Genomic DNA, 20315 nt, shown 5'->3' on the forward strand with positions numbered 1-20315 from the left:
TATTTTATAATGCTCCTTTTAATTTCAATCGACACAAATGATTATTAATTTCCATGTAAATATTGCTTGCATAATTACATGGACTTTATTATAGTTGGTATAATAATATGTAGTTCTTATTTTATTTTTTATTTTCATTTATTACATAAAGATAAATAATACTAATTTTGACTTTTCTTAAATCTCTCTGTAATTGTCAAAATTAAGTTGTAGCTTTGTACTGTTGTTAAATATAACAATTTTATGTATTATTTCACACACAATGTGGAAATTATGCTTATATTTAAGAGTATGTAATCAAATAATATTAAGGAAACATGTTATTAGATTGCAAGATTTATTAGAGAAGCAATCTTATGAAGAATATTGATTTTTAACAACGATAACTTAAACACTTTCCAATAAGAATGTTATTACAGTAGAACATCTTATCTAAATTAATATTGGATATTTGAATAAAAGTTGATTCTATTATAGAACGAATTTAAAATTCTAATTTTTTTTTAACTTGTTTGGAAAATTTATATTACGTAGAAGTCCATTTAATGCGAACTGTGTGCGAAATGCAGAATGTATAGAATTTTTATTTTAAGCTAAATCGTGGATGAGAGTCTATAGGAATTAACTTTGCATAATTACTGACAAACAAAACTAAAAATGAGTTTGAACCTTTCAAGTAAGGAATTTTTAAGTTGTAACAAAAGCCCGAAAAAATTGAATCAACGATAGCACAGTGTGTTTTAAATAGTTGTATACTTGTCGGACAAACTTTGACGTTTGATAAACGAGCTTTCTAATGAACACATAAGATTGTTATTCTATCGTTAATTATAGCATAAGAGAGACTTCGAAGAATTCGATAAAATAGAATTTAATGTAACACAAATACTGATTCTACTGAAAAATTTTAGCCACTTGTACATCGTCGGCAATGAGTATGCTACGTTTTATTTAAAACAGGCTGTGAAACGAAGAATTGACGAGATGCGTATATATATATTTTTGTATATATTAATAAGATGATAATCGATAATTTTGATTGTTGGACGTGACGCAAATAACGGATTTCTAATGATAGCATTTACAAGAACGCGAACATTAATCGTTGACGGTATTTCGATATTGCCTTATTATTTCCCTTTTCCTTGATATAACAATGAATTAATTTCGTTTTAATATAAAAAAAAAAAACAGACACGAAATATATATATATTTGAAGTAAAATATTTTGTGTCTCTCCGACAACTTAGTTACTTGGCTTTGTTCAGCGTGTATTAAAAATGTATTATTGTAAGGAGAACAAAAAATCGGTATCGTCTTCGTGTTCTAGTTAGACCACAGTACATTATCGTGAGATATTTGTATCGTTTCGAATTACTAATCACTTGTTAGATACCTAAGGCAAGTGCCTATATGTGTTTCTAACATTCTATTACGTGCATCGACCTTCTCATTGTGCGCAAACATCTCTCGGTGTATCATTCTCGCTGTAATATAAGATAAATGTGTAAATGTATTAAATTAGCGTAAATTGCTCGTGATTATTTAGTCCACTGAATCATGACAATGTGAATATTACATTTTTACGCAACTAGTTTTGTAATTATACTCTCCTTTGATATACGCACGTATCCATGCACATACACAACGAAAGTTTTTTTAATGGATATTATATTTTTGGAAAATACTCGCGAGCAGTTTGAAGAAAGGAAACATTTTCACGAATTAGAGTGTTTATTACTATATAGGATATGATTTTTCATACTTAGTGTATTATTTTTTTCGTATGTACAAATTATTATCATTAAAGCTTCGATCTTCTCCGTCGAATAAATATTACGAATGATTCTGATATTTTGTTGTGAATTTACGTTCTCGAAACTTTACCGTAATTTACTGTAATTTATCTTGAAATTTCTCGACTAGTGCGTAATTAATGCGCCGTCGAAAAACTATATATAAAGTGAAATTATTTCTGTAATTTCCAACCGAAGGCTAACTTAATATGTGTAGAGATAAAGATGTATTATTCGCAATAGGATCTTATTTGAGGCGGAGCCCCGCTTCTTTCGATAAGAAAGCGATTTACTTCTTGTTGCATATACTATCGTAGATGTATCTATAAATAAATCACTTGTCGTCAAAGAAGCCGTTATCTAATTCTCGATAGAATTTCATATTTTGAGTTCATATGATGATATATGATAGTATTGATATTATTAGATTAGATTCTTGCGGTATTTTTTTATATTTGCTTTTAATATTCGCTAACGTCCTTGTTATGTATTATCTCACTATTTTGCAATACTTTTAATTGTCGTAAAATAAAGAAGCGTTTTAAAATTTCGTAAAACATTTTTTAAAGTGTACAGGGTGTTTCTTAAAAAGCGCTCTAATCATGTAGTGCTTTTTCTGATTAAAAAAAAACTGAATTGAAAAGTCCTGAGCCATTTTGCAATAGGCAATAGTTAACGAAATATTAATTTCTAAAGATAGTAATAAAGTAAAATTGACATATATTTAAGACAATATTAAAATATTTTTCAGTGTTCTTTATATCTTAAAGATCTCGATTTTTGTTCTTTGGGTAAGTTTATTTATTTAAAAGAAATATTTTTATGTAGTATTTTTGAGCTAGAATACTTTTATCGCAGAAGTGATAAAATTTACATTTTTATATTATCTATTATTTTAATACACTATCATTCTTGGAAAAACATGAAAACCAAGAGATAAAATCTCTGAGGTATGCAGGACGGTTTATCTCTCTGTCCCCCGCAAGGTAACATTTTTTGAAAAGGTCGATGTCCGTGGAGTATATTCATCGTGGTAAGAGAGCTAGAATGTCAATAAAGAAACTGAGGAATATGAAAAGTCAGGGAAAACATGAATTTCTGATTTAATATAACGAAACGTTTCGAAATGGCGCTCGCACGATATCTAGCATGCTTTTTACGTAAGTCGAATTCAACAATTTGGATAATTTAGATAATTCTAATTGCTAACTCAAATTAACATCATTAATTAACTTGCTAACATTCCAAGCTTTATTCATATGTTTTTGATGATACTCCTCTAACAAGGATTTTCTAGACTTCTGGAAAGTTTGTATTGACGTTAATAGGATGTTAATAGAATCTTAATTTCACAATCGTCAATTATAAGCTGAAGATAATTCCAATAAGAGATAATTCCAAAATGTATTTGTAAAAGATTATATTATATTTTTATTTTAATTATTTTTTTATTATTTTATTCGCGCATCAATTACCGTATTATATTCATATTTGCGCTTTTCTTTCTTTATACTTTAACATCGCTAGTTGTATGTTATAACTTACAATTAGATAATTAATTATTTTATGATTTTTGTTTGCCCAATTTCCAGATATAATTTCCAAATAAAAAAAAAATATTGAAAATATTTTTCGTTTTTTTGACTACGATTAACTTTTTTGCGTATTCGATTTAGGTAACCGCAATAACAAGTATTCCTTTGTTACCTATAATGCATGAGAACTGCAAAACAAAGCGAAATGATGAGAACGTAAACGTGTCAAACTGTTTCACATGAGCATCGCAATGCGTTTCCATGTCATAATAAGTAGACAGGTTGGCCTCATCAACGTTAATGAATCAACTTAAATTTGTTTTCGACGCAATGTATATTACCACTTTATTGGTAAAAAATGGATCATCACTACATGGTTTCGTTTTGCGAACTCTTACGAACTATATTTTACTATTGTGAATTGTCCATAATTTTAGTAATTTAATCGAAGATGTAAAAGTTTTTGTAAGATAAATCATGAATTATTAAAGTAGTAAATTAATTGTATTATACACACGAAGATAATAAATTAATTATATGAATTATTCAAGATTATTTGGTATTATAATAATTTGATAATTGAGGAATAGATTTCCAAAATGCGTTTTGTCTAAAATTTCATTTTTTGAGTTAGAGATTGTATGGTGTTCAGTGTTGAAAGACTCATATTTTAAGCTACTCTACGATATTCTGAAAGTATATATTTTTTTACTATCAATTTATATGCTGAAAAAAGTCTAGATATTCGAAGTGCATTTTATGTCATTTAACTAAAAACAAAAGGCATTTGTTTGATATTATTAGAAATATTGTAGCAATCTTATTAACATCTTACTGATTGTTAAATTGTTATTTTTTGTAAGGCGCGTGTGGTTTCTCTGTATGGATTTCTTTCTCGTTTTCTGAAAATTCTTAGCTGAAAATTATAAATTTTGGACAAAACTCATTTTAAAAGTCTGCTCTTTAATTGTCAATTATATAATATAATTTACATCGAATAATAAAACTCTTATTTATGTTAATCTTCAACATATATATATGTATATTGGATGTTTTAAAGCAAAATATAATTGTGTACATATATAATGTATTAAAATTAATCATTATTATTCGTCGTTACGTGATTTTATATTTTTATTTCTAAGATGATTATTATAGATAAGAAATTATTTAAAAAAATCACAATTATATAGAATAAGCAATAATTCAATAATAAAGATTTTTTAGAATTATTAGAAAAATGCATATAAGAAATAACGCAGTCCAAATTCAAATTCCGTCTTTCCGAAAATTGTAATATATATATAAGTTAAACTGAAGTAAGCTGCAAAAACATGTCGCAACTGAAGCGAGTTCGATTCAGCTCGCGCTACAGTAATCGAATAAATATACAAGCGAAAAATGGCGCAAGTGATTCAATAATTGAATTACTCACAGAGTTAAATATCAAATACTTATCAAACAAACAATTCGGCGAACACGTTCAAAAAAAACCACCTTATGGAATAACACGTGTCCATTATTCAAAATCGCGAACTGTCGCGAGCGAGGTCGCCGAGCCGAGCGAAATCGGCAAGCGCTTCGGGTACGCTCGCGCGTCCCCGGCAACGGTCGGCCCGCTGGCGCGCACCGCCCGCACCGCCCGCGCCGCGCGGAGTTCGGTGTATCGCTCGCGCGCAGTCCTCAGTTCCTCACGTCCTTAGCAGTCCTAGCTGCGACTCCGATCGTGACGAGTGTCGTGGAGCTTGACACCGGTAGGCTAACCGCAGACTTCCAGAAACGCTTTCGCCGAACGGCTGAGGTGGATCGTGGTTTCCGAACGGTATCGAGTATTCGCGCGCTCGTGTCGGCGCGACGACATCGAGTGAGAAAATCGCCTCCGTCGAGAGTGATCGTTGCACGTTGCGCGCCGTATCGTGTCACGACGTATACGGCGTCATCGGTCCGAGAAGGACGGACGCATCGAAAGAGGAAAAGAGAGAGAGAGAGAGAGAGTGCGAGAAGGAGTGAACCGAAGGGCGTGAGAGAGAGAGAAAGAGTGACGGAGAAGCGGTGACTGGGTGCCGTAGAGGAGAAAGGAAAGGCGGAAGGATTATATATTCGGGCAACATGGCCACCGCGATCGACGACCGGCAGGAGCTGTTGGAGCAATTCCAAGCGGTGAGTGTTCGCGATCGTTGCGATTAACATAATTCGGCTCTCGCCGAGAGGGTGGCGGACACGATGTTCTCCCTGTTCTCCGCGATTCGGCGGGATGCCGCACGGTTTTCCTTATCGATCGCCGGTTTTATCCATCGTGGAAACCCACCCTCGTGCCGGAGCCGCCAAGGCCGACTTCAGCCGACGTTGCACACCGCGCCGGGTGTTGCCGCCCTGTCACCTCCTGCGCAGCCAGACCCCTTGCGCTCGGAAATATTGCCTTGCGGCCTGAATTCTGCCCCCGTCGATCATCGTTCAATTCCCTTTAAAAGTCATTCGATCGTATATTCGCTCCAGGCAAAACGAAGCTCGCAGATCTCGAATTTTTCCTCTTGATACAAGCATATGTATTACAGATAATTTGAGATCCTTGGAGCACTGAAAAAACATTCACACCCTGTTAAAAGTAAAATGTTGATTTTAACATTTTTGTGTGTCTCTTAACATTTTACTTTTTACTATGTTCGCGTAATCAATTCAGGTCATTATAATTGTATTATTAAATGATTGATATATGATAAGTGATATCCAATAATTACGCACAATTTATGCGAGATTATACGATATTTGATTTATCATTGAAATGTATATGTATGTGACGAAGCGCTATATTAGGCAGTGCGTTGTACAAATTTTAATATCGTTCGATACTCCAGATATCCCAGGAGATATATTTTTGATTGGCCCCGTTACTATTTTTAGTTTTTACCGTAATCTTTTAAGTCGGAGAGCAAAAACGAGAAACAGGTAAACGCCCTCCCTCCGATCGCTCCGATTGTTGTGGTATGTGAGAACCGTTCAATGGGAAGTTAATGTTAAGCGAACCGGTCGGGTGCGTAATCGCGACCGCCAGGAGCACGCCGCGGTGCGACCTGGTCGTTCTCGGTTTTGTAGCCGAACGTAACCGTGTGTGCTTGGACACGTGCACATGAGCGGCGGATTAAGCACGTCATACATCACTCATTATATCGCTACGCTCCTCGTGTTTTCCTCGTATCTACGTATTTACCGTCGATCGCCATGCCTGTGGAAACCCAAAGTTGACGACATTCGTTATCGTGGATGTTTGTGTAGCAAGAAACGGCTGTTTGATGTTAAATATATAAATTACTTCAATTCTATACGCGCTTCAACTGCGTGCGATTCAAAGCTTGATGTATTATATTTATATAATATAAATTTCCATTTTTCCACCAAATTTACTTTGACAGTGTCATTGAACAGTTAAAATTAAAATTTATGGATCAATTCTAAGTAGAATCGGTAAGACTCGTAACTTGTTCTCGTATAAAACTTACAAGAACTTATGATACAGAAAAGAATGATTTGATAACAGCAACTATATTTTAATAGCTGAATCAAACGTAGCTGTAAGAGCTACTTAGTGTGATTACTAAGCTTTAGCTATCAGAGATTGAAAAAACATAAACTGTGTGACATGAAACTTAGCTAAAATTAAAAATATTATTAGTACAAGTAGTTAAAAGATGCTAGGTGTACATAAATCTAAATTTCTTCCATGCACGTATATTACGGGAAAATGTTTCTTCATACATATATATCTCTACACTGAAAAAAAAGATTGACTGCTGTAGTAATTTAGATGGTGAAATATGCGGCACAGCGTTTTTAATTGGCCGTAGTATCTAATTTTTGGTCATGTTAACCATCCGCAATGGCTGCTACAACTAAAAATTGACTGTTGCAGCCAATCAAAAACGCTATGCTATATTCAATCAATCTTTTTTTTTTTTTCAGTATAGCAGCAAAAAATTTGTTACTACAGTACAAATAGCTAATAAGTGCAAATAGCTAATAAATTTAGCATCAACAGCATTAGCTGTCCTTATTTTAAAGACGCAATTTAGCTGTCACAGCTATACATTAGCTGGTATTGCTAATCCTTTTTTCCCGTGATATACTGAAAGAAAAGATTGCTGCTGCAGCAAATTAGATGGTAAAATATGGCGTAGCATTTTTAATTTACTGCAGCGACCAATCTTTCCTTTCAGTGTAATATTCTAATTTTATGCGTATATATCGTAAGACGTACGATTGTTAGTAAATATCTACGATTTCTTGTAAATTTTATGGCTAGTAAGAAGCTGCGTCTATAAAGATATTGTATAAAAAAAAAGGTATAAGCACTTAAAAGTTCTTATAAGTCTTACGAGAATATGTCATGAGAATATATGTCATCTTACGATTCTACTTGGAATATTAGGCATTAACTGTTGATTGCGATTACAAGCAGACATGTCACGCGTACCTTTACGAGTTGATTTACATTTGGAGCAGTTTGGCGCAACGATTTGTAGAGGAAGTTTGATCGATGCATCACTTCTCTCACCCACGCATCTTTGCAATGGGCACGATGCAGTTAAGCTAAATTATACATAGTACAGATGAAATATTTCCAAACATTGATAACAGCCTACGCGCTACTTGCTTATTCAATAATATTATTCTTTGAGCGCTATTAGCGATTGCGTATGCGAGATGCTGGTACAACACGAAACAACAATGTTGCTTTATCGATATTGAGATAATAAGATTATCATACAATGATTAATAATTTCACGAATATATTGTACATATATAATTAGCAATAATCTCTTTCACAAACAAATCAAGCAGCATTTTGTTTTGTAACTTTGCGAATTAATCTGTACAATATGCGAGAATTGTAATTTACTGTGTAATAATCTTACTTTATCTAAATCTAAATCCGTTCACACTTATAGTGAATTCGATTGGACGCACTCAGTGCACATTAAAACTATTGCACATAAATTGATGTAAAGATACATAATTATTATAAGCATAAAAACCGATTAAATCGTAAACTATTCAACATTTTATTATACTGTTACACTATAATACTGTTAAATCTATAATGTCAAATTTAAACTAATGTGAGTCGCCGCAGCTGCTACTCCATTATATCGTTATTTCACATTAAAACAATGGTTGTATTTGACATTGAACAGTGTCAATTTGACACCGTATAGTGTGAAATTCAATTATCGATTTAGTCTAACATAACGATATATTTACTAGGGGCAGTGGCGACTCGCATTACAGATTGACACTATAGATTTAACAGAGTAGGTACAATGTATTGTATTTCAAAATATTTGCATTTCACTTTTACATTGAGATTAAATCGGTGTTGATCAGTGTATAACGGTTTTAACGTCCAGTGCGCATTAATGTGTTCAAACAAATTCGTTATTTTATTAGAGAGTGAAATTGGAGCAATCCATTAAGATCGCACGTTTTTCAATCGCAGTTCACACGTGTTTATTCTTCGTCGGTTTGAAATCTCTGATTGTTTTGATTACGCTTCATCTCACGCGTAGACAAATTAGATAAACCACAGATCTGTTTGCCGTGGCTTTTGGAAGTGGAATCAGCTTCGTTGCCGCACGATTGCACTTTGCTCTCCGCGACAGGCTTTTCACGGTTGGTCGATCGGCTGTGAATGCGCGGCAGCTCGTTTCCGAGATCGTTTTTTCTCTCGCCTCCGTAACTCCGATCATTCGAAAGGTGACCTGACTTTCGATATAACACGTTAATCTTTTGCGGTTTAATACAATATCGGGAAATGAAACCGATATCAGATATTCTGTTCTTTTTACTTCGATACGTTTTTGCACGCAACAACTGATTCTTATTTTATGTCGAATTTTATCGATCTAAATTCATTTACAATTAATATATTATTTTTGGGATAAATTTATTTTAAATAAAATGATGTTTTAAATATACATTTCTGTTTATCTGTTGAGAGGATTAAAGTATTGATGATGAAACATTTTAAATCATTATATTGCAGCGGCATTACAAATTTTATACATTATTTTTTAACGTGTATTTCCGCCGCGGAAAATACTTTTGCAGAATGTTTTCCCGTATTTTCCCCCGGTAGTTTTGTTTGCTTGCAAAAATATGCAAAGTTTAAAATAATTTTCCACATTTGTTTGTCGTTCGCATAAAATTGCACAAATTTCTACAAAAGCACAGTTATTTTAGTTTTTTGAAATAATTCTATAAAATTTAGTTCCGATTTTAATTAACAATTTACAACATTTTTAGCAATAATTCAGTAAGGCACGAAACAGTTCAATTACTGTTTTTTAAATCAAATCATTTACGATCAATTTTTGCAAAGTTCGTATTTATTTTCCGTTTGCACTACATAGTTCGTGACGATAATAATGAAAGTCCATATAGACAAAGACTAGTTTTGATGATGTGATAATGTGTGTTTATCTTTTTTCTCTGTTTGCATGCCACTCGGACAATAAAATTTCGAAAGTGTAAAATAAAGATTGTCTTGAAAACAAAGGCTTGCGCTAGTACTAGCGAGATAGCGAAATTACTCCCTTCCGCCGGAGAAGTTACATCGTCGAGAAAGTCTTCAATTATCTTATTGATCGCGTTACCGGTGTACGAGAGACGCAACCCCTTCCTACATCCCGCGTCGCGAAACTGTGAGTAAGAGCACATCAAGGGCAACCCCTATGGCTATGGCATGACGCTGAATCATCGCACACTCTACACTTTAAAGTCCTGATATAAAATACTCACCGCTTGCGTTTGCGGGATGATGTAGATATAATTCTTTTTGCGCGGGAAACACTCTATAATATCAAATGGATCGTAATATTATATTATTTTTACTGTTTCTTACACGCGCGCTTGTTACGCTTGTTATTTAATACAATTAATACCTGTTAGTTTCACTTTACACTTGCTGTTATTATTCTTTGTATCTGATACGGTCTTCTTTTTTTTTTTTAAGTACTCTTTTATTTTTATAAGGAATTGTAGAACTATGAAAATCGATGCTGCGGAACTGTCATTATTTTTTTATATTAACGGAACGTCGTACAAACTTCACAGATCCAATTTGAAATTATATGGTGTGCTATGCGAGCAACAAATTTTATGTTGGTACTTTGTCTTTATACTGCCTACTCGCTGAGAAGTTTTCTCGATATATTTAAATTTGTTTTGTAAGTAACTCATTCAAAATTTGAATACTTTAATAGTAACAAATTAGCAATGAGTTCCTACGTTAGTTTTAAGTATAATTTCGTTGTTACATATATATTGTTCCGCTAATTTAATCTTGCTTTAACCGAACATCATTTTTTAAAAACTGATAGAGCAACAAACTTTTTTAATAACTCTTTAACAATAAATGAACAACAAATAAAAATGTTAGAACTGATCTTCCCACTTTGTTCCGCTAACTTACAAAACATTGAAAAGATAAATGGGAGACATTTCTATGCACGACGCGCGTCGGTGATTTTCTAAAGGATTGTCCATCACCCTCTTGCAACATCGTCGCTCTCCTGATGGGGTGACCCCAACCCTTACGCATAATCTCCGTCAGCGAGTGCACAATCGTGAAATGTGCATTCGCATATTAGAACAGGGACTTTAAAATATATTAGCATACATTATACTGTTTTGTCAAACATTAGATTGTTTTGTAAATGAATAAAAGAGCATATATTGATGATGCTTAAATTAATGAAATCAGACAGGTATATGTATACTGACAGCAAAATATTCTCATGAATATAGGAAATTTATGGAATGTTCAGTTTTTACTGTGTTGATATTAGATTCATCGATTAAATGGAAATGCCTATATAGTTTAATGTTTCCACATTTTTTTTATAATTAAATTTTAAATGAAATTTTGTTATTGAAAATTTATTTAACATTGAAAAAATTAACAGAAATTGTACTGTCATACATTTTTGAAGTTTTACTTCGCATAGCTCAGTTTTCAATATTTTTGTAATTAAATTTGTATTAAAATTAACTATAAAAGAATCTGTTATTGTCACCTGAGGTTTGGATTTTCTATAATATCAAATAGCACTTTTGTAGATTGAAAATAACAACGCAATAAAAGAGTCGTAGAATAAGCAAAAGCGTGTCGAAATGCGAAATCGAGCTCTTGGACCTCGCGTTTCGCTCGTATTTCCTATCTGTTATTTGATTCCGGAATTTTGCGCTTTATTTGCAACCGAAGGCAGTTCACTATGTCGACATAACGAATTTTTTCATATTGCACTATTTTATATTTGACGTAGTAATATGAGCAGAATCAACGTTGCTTTAGCTTTATGTTCCGAGGGAGTCTCCGAAATTAAAATCGTTTATTTATTTCATTTCTTTTTATTCATTACAAAAAGGGAGGTAAATAAAATTCAGTTATTTTGATGAGATGACATCTCGTGAAAATTAAACCAATATTACACAAAAGAATAAATTATTAATTCCAAAAATTTAATTATTTTATCGATATGAAGATACAAAGCATACAGAGAATTGAAATTTTGTGTGTGTGTGTTTGTGTATATGGTATTCAGTGAGAAATGACAATGGAATCGACGTCAATCGAATCGATGTCAATCTGACGTCGATTTGATGATTTCGATGTCGAATCGACATCAATTCGATATCGATTCTATTGTCATTTCTCACATGTGTATATATATATATATATATATATATAAAGAATCACTTTAGACTATTTGCATATTCATATATTGTATCAAATATAAAGAGTCACTTTGAAGTATATTATGAAATATATACACAGTTGTGTATATATTACACGTGCATAGTATTGTGATTTCATACATATTACTTACGTCAGATTTATAATAAGCGGTGCATACAAGCAGAAAGGTTATTCCAGACTGAATTCTGGAACACGTGTTCGAGCGGCCACCCGAAGGCATGTCACCGCGTTGGCACGTGCCGTTCTTTTCTTATCCAGAAACCACGCCGTTGGTCTTTCATAAAAACAGCGGGAGACCGACCGCAGTGAATAAATAGCACCTGGTTCATTCTATATGCGTGTGATTACAATAAGAATAAAAATATTGACGCGGCAATTTAACTTTGCTTACGTAAATCTAGTTTCAAGAGTATGATATAAATAATATAATTTATTAGTTAATTTCTATGACTGCTTATATATTCATTCAATTTAGTTGTTTTTTGATAAAATTATTAAACTAAATATATGTAGATATTATATGTGTGATGAAGTAAAATTAAATTTGCCAATCACATTACTTTATATATTTTTAAATACGTATTTGTATAATATTTCTGTATTCCACTCAGTGATATATTGCTCTTTATAAAAGTTAATTGAAACAGTAATTAAAAGTAAGTTCATTGATAATTGTATAACTGCATAGAAGAGAGTGCAGTTTATTAACAGGTACATTTCACGCGTCAGAAATTCTCGAGATATCGTTAGATTAGACCGTGTACTCGAGCCAAAATTATTTCATAGCTTCGTGAGCATGAAATTAATGCATAATTGTGCGCATGACATTGGTAAATGAGAAATATTTTACACATTGTTGATTAAATTAGGATGACAAGCAAGACGAGAAATTACATTGAAAATAGTACTTGTATATTTTTAAAATTTGTCACACATTTTTTCAAGTACAAATTTATTTTAAAGTTATTATTAAAAGTACATTTTGTATTTAGAAATAATAGTATTATATTAAAAATTTTGCATTCTTTCAAATAATAATATTAATAATGTTATATAGGTCATAAATTATTGTGATGTCTATAAATGCGAAATGATAATGACATTATCTATATATATTATTTAACGTAACTTTGAAATTAAAACAAGTATTAATTTATTTATGCAAAAACAATGTAATAATTATCTCACGATATTTACATACGTAGGCCTATTCTAAAACGTTTTCGAATTTTTGCGTGAGTTCGAGTCGTGTAAATAGGCGCGGCTGCCATAAAGACTAGACTGCTCTCTTATCATTTACGGCTGACAATGCCTTCTACCTCGGTTATTACTCAACTACATTGCAGGTACTACGTATAGCAATGTGCTACGATTGTTATGCAATTGCATGCTGCTGGAATAGTAAATGGGCTGCGATCGACTGCTTAAAAGTAAGATCGTTGCGCAACTGTGCCTAGGTCGCATAATGCCCGCGTTGCACGTAATTTCCTAGTCAGTGGTTCTCAATGATTAATTATTTTAAAGATGATATTGATCCATTTTATGTGCACTTTTATTTATGAAAGTTTCTTTTATTTGATTGTGCAATTAAAAGTTTATTTTTGATTTATCTAATGAAAAAAGACTATTGTTTTCCTATCATCTTGATGTTAACTTGTGTGCAAATATTTCATATATTTGGTACGTAAAACACTTATTGATACTCCAGAAAAATTATTTATAATATAAAAATTGTTATAATTATTAAAGTAATATTGTCATAAAAATTTTATGAAATCTGTAGGAATCAAGTGTATAAATTAAAAATAGAAATTTAAAAAATATAATAAAGATAAAACGATAGAAACATTGTTTTCGCTGTTGCTTTTCTATTTGATATTTGACGAATCAGATTTTGTGCAGTATTGTTTTTCATTTATGTTTAATCTATTTCATGCAATCGTACTCAATTTTTTTAACCATTAATTTTCTTACCATCACATATGCAAATGCATAATGTTTTCCTTGTTCGGGTTGGCTCCACGTCGGAATCCACAAAGAATTCCACGATAGATTCGACTAACGAGAACGCTGTACCATGAATGCGGTCGTTATGATGGGAAAACTTATAACTCGAGAACCTCTTCTTGCCAGTCAGAGAAAATTAATCTTTAAATTCTGTCTGCGATCCTTGTCGGCGACCGTCATCTATGCTCCATCATATATTGCGAATGGCTCGCGTTCCAATATAAAGTCTATCAATAAAATGAACGTGCGGACTGCAGTGTTACTTTAAACTTAAGATTTCAATCCCAATTAGAAGTTACAGATGTTTATGCAAATATCCAGCGAGGCTAAAAAATATTTCTAACGTTGTTATTCTTTGAAAAAGTAATATAATTAGTATAATTTATTATATAATATAATATTATTATTTTAAAAAAATTTTATTTGTTATATGAAAAAATAATATATTTTATTTACTTTGTACATAATGTTAAAAAATTATTAGTAAATAAAAAATAGATCTATAAAGATTAAATAAAATTTTGGTGAATAATTATTAATAAATTACATTTTGTATTAGAAGAAACTAGATCATTTTCTATGAGGTATAACGTATTTATACGTAAAATAAGAGTAATTAGAATTTTGTTGTAATTATACTTTTATTTTTTGTCGCTGTATATACTTAACTAAACAAATACAGTTTAACCAGGCAACAATTATGTCTACATGGTAAATGCTTTTGCCATTGTTTCGCCTTAACATGGCATTAAATACTAAATAGTAGCAGTGTTGGTCATTTCCTTTACAAGGTATCGCGGAGCAAAATAAAACACCGATTTATTCGCGGTAAGATCGCTTCTGAAGAAGGTATAAAAATGTCAAAAACGTGGTTGATTCCTTTCTCAGCTTTGTACAATGCACGCCTTGGAGCTAATTCTCACGTAAAGAACACCCGGCTACGTATACAGTATTTATATTGTTGAGCGCAGTACGTGTATTCTTTGTCGGTTTGGCTCTCACGCTTAGATCCTTAATTACGCCATGTAGTTATAATTAATCCTTTCTCGGCACACGGTGAAGTTCCGTATTTCAGATAAGATGAAATTCGATGGAACAAGCCGCATTTTTACAGTTGTACACGAAATCCTCTTTGAAACCGAGATTTCAAGAACCGAGACTGAGACGTTATTTAAACACACGAATTCTGAGCAACAACGTTTTCTACAATTTAACGTAGAATTTAACTGTGACAGCTTTGACATCGATTTCACTTTTGATATATTATAATGCCGGATGTATTTTAACGAACATCGAGAACATCATTATTTTACATGCCGAACTTTGTAAGAACATAAGCTAGATTATTCACTCGAACACTGTACATTCGAGTAGACTTATATATTTCCATTCGAAATTTATAAAAAGATTAATTACGATTAATTATGTTAAAAGAAACCGTCTTATTATTTCCCAAAGAATTATAACATTAGAGAATAATTGCAGTAATTGGTCTTTTTATTTAAATTACGACTCTCAGAAATTATTATTGTAAGATAAAATTTATTCTTTAATATATGTCAGGTCAACGATATATTTAAATTTATTTATTTATACAGAGAAACTTTAGGTAATAGATTAACAAATATATATACATAATCGTAGATATAATAGTTGCTCTCTCTCGTGATACTAAAAGACCGGATTATCAGGGTGATTATCCCTTATGAGTAAATGAGATATCACAAATTGATGAGTCAGGCAACGGATATATCTTCTTGCGGGACTTGGGTCATAGTAGCTAATAAGTTCGCTCGAGCTAACGATCTAACTGCGTGACAATGTTGAGCATCGTCAATTTTATATCGTCATATTTTAATCGTGCACAGCTCCGTTTCACTCGCTTATTCTTTTGTCATCTCATTGAAATTCAATCACTATTTCTGCGTCATCAAAAGAGATAAACGGGTCATGCATTGGAGTGAAAATAACATTCACGAATACCGCATAAATATCGTGTGTCGCGCGCCTGTAACACCCTTTTTTTTTTTAAATAAAACATTATTAACCTGTTTGTCATGAAACAATGCTGCGAATTACAAATATACATAGAATAAGCACTCCTACATATCTACAGAAAGAAAAAACAAAAAGCAGATAGAAAATAATAAAATTCCCACGTTACTTTTCTAATTGCGCACTCACCGTTCCGTGCAATACCGTTACTTAATTTAATCACGCGAAACGTACGCGGCGGTATGCTAATTGTTCGAGCCGAGCGACTTGATATTTAATTAATTTCACAGTAGTAGATAACTAGAGAATACTAAAGAATGAATCCCGCACGTAATTTCGGATCCTCTTAGCATTTAGACTTATTAGGTAGATTAGATTCGACTTGATAGGCCAGACTCCTGACATGAGAATTTATCTGCACGCATTCAGCCATCCGTCCGTTATCCTACATCGTCATTGTCGTTATCGTCATCGTGTTCGTCGTTTTGTCATTTTCTCGCGCAATTATTAGTATAACTAACGCAGAAGTGGAAGTCGCGGTCTAACCGCGGTACGGAAATTCTTCAAATGCCGCAAGGAACAGCGTAGACCATATTTTCCAGCTTTTCTTTTTGTGCAGAGCTCAACTCGCAAGGAAGGAAAGAGTTATGTATTATATGGCGAAAATATTAAATTGATAAAATGTCGTCGCAGCTTTATATCGCAAAGACGATGCTTTTCTAATGAGTTCGAATTCTGTGCGATTGATGTTTGCTTTTTCATGTAAATATACGATGTTCATTCTCTAAAGGCGATATATGTATAGTTAGTTATGCAATTATTATAAAAGTATGGTTTTAATTTTTCATTATTATAAATGTAGGGTTTTAATTAATTGTGATAAATTATTTATTATTTTTAGCATTGTTATATAAAATTATTGTGTTCAATTAGTTATACACGTTACTGAAATATTTTATTCATATATAATACATCGCGATCTGCTCTGCGATGAATCATATAGGTATCGATATTTCGACTAATCAAAAATGATAAATCGTTATCTTAACGTAGTAATGGCAAAATGACACCTTATATGGTAGATTCTGAGCAAATATATACAGTTAGTGTAATATTGATAGAATATTTTATGCTTGCGATGTATTCGTGGCGCCGTCACGTCGGGGTGATGACTATTCGGGAAGTTGAAATTGATAGCGTCGGAAACCGTTTACGATTATGGAAAAAACATTCAGCTGTCGATTTTGTTTAAGAGTTCATGAATGACATGAGTCATTGCACGGTACTCACGAATGTTTGATTTGACGTCACTGGCTCATTACATTTGGATTCGATGACTCATTAAGCGATCGTGCCGATTTCACTTCCCTGACTTTCGTAACGTACGTGCTTTACCTAAGATCACGTTTGATGTTGCTTCTTTGATTATTTTCATCCGTTTTCTCCATTATGCAATATATGTATAATGCATCCGTGTATGCGCAATAATCGCTTTAATGCGCTGTTCGATTTTATAAAAAAGAAATTTATAACAAATAATTTAAAAGTCATTTTCATTTTTTTTTTCATCACCTTTTTTTTCGTAGAAGCCGAAGATCATTATTAAAATCTATTTCTAATGATAACTGATGTTCACGATAGTGCAAAATATTTATTTTATTTTGATAGTCATCTTTCCCTTTTCTTTGATCGTGTCGTTAACATTTCCTTGATTAAACAAAACGCATCGATGAGTAATTAAATGCAGAATTATTTTTATCAGATAAGTATAGTAGCGGATCCAAAGAATTATTCGGGAGGGGATATGATGAAATATATATACTTATTATTTACATAATATAAATTCTCTTTCTTTCTTTCGTTCAATAACATCCTTGATATCCACGTGGATATCGAAATGTGTGTACAAAAAATTTATAATTTTGATCATTAATGTCCTTTTCTCGTTCATGCACGATCTTATATATAGCTATACTGTAAATCGATTTTCTCGAATAATCTTCAATAATTTTTTTCTCAATTTATTTAAAACCGACTTTTTTCAATACAAAATTTGTTTGGAAAATTCAGTGGGGAAGATGGTCTTCCCCTCTGCCTCCTCTTGTATCTGCCACTGATAAGTAATTGTTCGCTTTTAAATATATGAAAATAATAAAATTGTGTGACATCAAGGCAAATAGGAGATAAAGGTTACGTAAACGTTATAAAACTAAGAAGTGTGTATCAAATAATAAAAGTAACTATTAATAGACTAAGACAGTATTTAATAAAATCACATTATATGTTTCGGCTACAAATTCGAGCCCTTCTCAGATGTAAAACGAAAAAAAATTATATACAATAAGAAAATACGCTGTGTAAGATAAAACATAACCACTAATGAAAAACGCCGAAAATATACAATATCATATGGAAAAATCTCTATCCAGAGCAACAGTCGCATTGCCTTTATCAACATGAGTAAAAATTATGTCAGGATGTGACAATAAAAATTCTTTAAATACGGATGAATAAACATGCAAAGAAACAAATTGCTCGTCCAAGATTCATGAGTCATCATTCACAAATTGTCGCGTCGATATACATGTATATGTTTCCATAATGATCCGTAATGTTTCGCGAAAAAGAAAATCAGTGACATTCGCTCGTATGATCCTGAGTCATTGAGAAGATTATTGTGGTCATCGTTCCCGTTGATAATCAATTCTAGAAAATGAAATCATGTAAAGGAATATTTCAATGATTCATGATTCGTGAAAATAATATTACATAATAACATGTAAAATTTTGAGATTTAAAATTCAATAATAATAATAACAGATATATTATTAAATAGAGCGCTTACATATATTGAACTCCTTATGAATTATTTTATTCTATTATAATCTAAAATAAATATATCTATATAATACCAATATAATCTAAATGTCTATTGAGTTATATTAATGGATCAGTTTTAAGCGGAATCGTAAGACTCGTAATATATACTTGTAAGACTTAAAGTGTAAAGTAAGAACTTAAAGTGCTTATAACTTTTTGCTATAACTTTACAGATAACTTCTTGCTAGCTAAAAGATTTACGAGAAATCGTGAATATTTATGAATGATGTACATCTTATAGTACATACGTACAGAATTGCAATATCAGTTAAAAGTTTTTATATAAGTTTTACGAGAACAATAAGCTATGAGTCTTACGATTTCTGTTTAGAATTGATTGATCTGTTAATCTATGATCTTTATGATATTTTTTTATGATTACACTTATGCATCTTTGTAACGTGATTTCTAATTTGCGCATATAAGTATACATATGGTATACGGAGAGAAGGATCATAGGTGCGAGGTTTGTAAACGCTGCGACACATGTCAATCAATTTACTTGTAAGTGAATAGACCATTCGTATAATTTGCACCTGTCATTAATCTTGATATCGCGTCAGGTCTCACTTTTGCAAATGCGAATCGCGAATCGAATCATGTTGTGGATCAAGCAGTGTAACATGAGAGCGCCGGAGTAAAATGTGATGTCGTTGTAAAACAGAATCGCCCGAGTCGATACCTGTTAACTTGCGAGATGCAATGGCAGGTGTACGCGTCGATAAGTCTGCAGTTATACATATATTATATACATTTGTGTGTGTGTGTGTGTGCATTGACATCAAAAGTGCACACCCAACCGCGATGGCACCACCGATGGCGAACATTTGCTCCCAAAGCTGTTCATTGCGGTTGTCTTGTGTCAGCACTGCGACTGACTGACGATATCGCATCCTGCAGTATATCTGGTTTCCGTTTTAAAGTAAGATTTCGTCACGAGAATACTATACGTAAGAACTCATTGGAATCAATTTTGACAGATTATATGAATGGAAATGTTTGTTCATAAAAGTCTATAATTTGTTTTATTGGCACTTTATCTTTTTTTAATGTTTATTTTTAATTTGAAGAGATTTTAGAGGAATATAATAGATAAAATATGTTGTAAATTTATACATTATATTTTTTTACCTGAAATTTTAAAAAATTGGAATTGAGTTTTTTAAAACCAATTTAATTTAAAGAGATAAACGAAATCCCAATATGAGCCAACACAATTTATTAGTGTGTACTTTTTATACAATTTACTCGAAATGACTAATAAAGCGTCAACATTTTTTAACAATTTAATTTAATTTTGTTATGCACAAAATGGCCTTATTGTGAAATTGCTTTTTTTTTAAAACACGA

The 20315-nt window shown here is 32.2% G+C and overlaps 1 protein-coding gene across 1 annotated transcript in view; it reads left to right on the forward strand.

Annotated features, from left to right (window-relative positions):
- Nucleotides 1-5111: 5111 nt before the first annotated feature.
- Fim (plastin-2 fimbrin) overlaps nucleotides 5112-20315 on the forward strand; it is a 29844-nt gene continuing 14640 nt past the window's right edge. Inside the window, exon 1 of the mRNA XM_018541413.1 lies at nucleotides 5112-5491. Coding sequence (XP_018396915.1) covers nucleotides 5441-5491 — 51 coding nt within the window. The 5' untranslated portion in view covers nucleotides 5112-5440. The remainder of the gene's footprint in view (nucleotides 5492-20315) is intronic.

Source organism: Cyphomyrmex costatus, unplaced genomic scaffold (assembly GCF_001594065.2).
Source record: "Cyphomyrmex costatus isolate MS0001 unplaced genomic scaffold, Ccosl1.0 scaffold106, whole genome shotgun sequence".
NCBI lineage: Eukaryota > Metazoa > Arthropoda > Insecta > Hymenoptera > Formicidae > Cyphomyrmex > Cyphomyrmex costatus.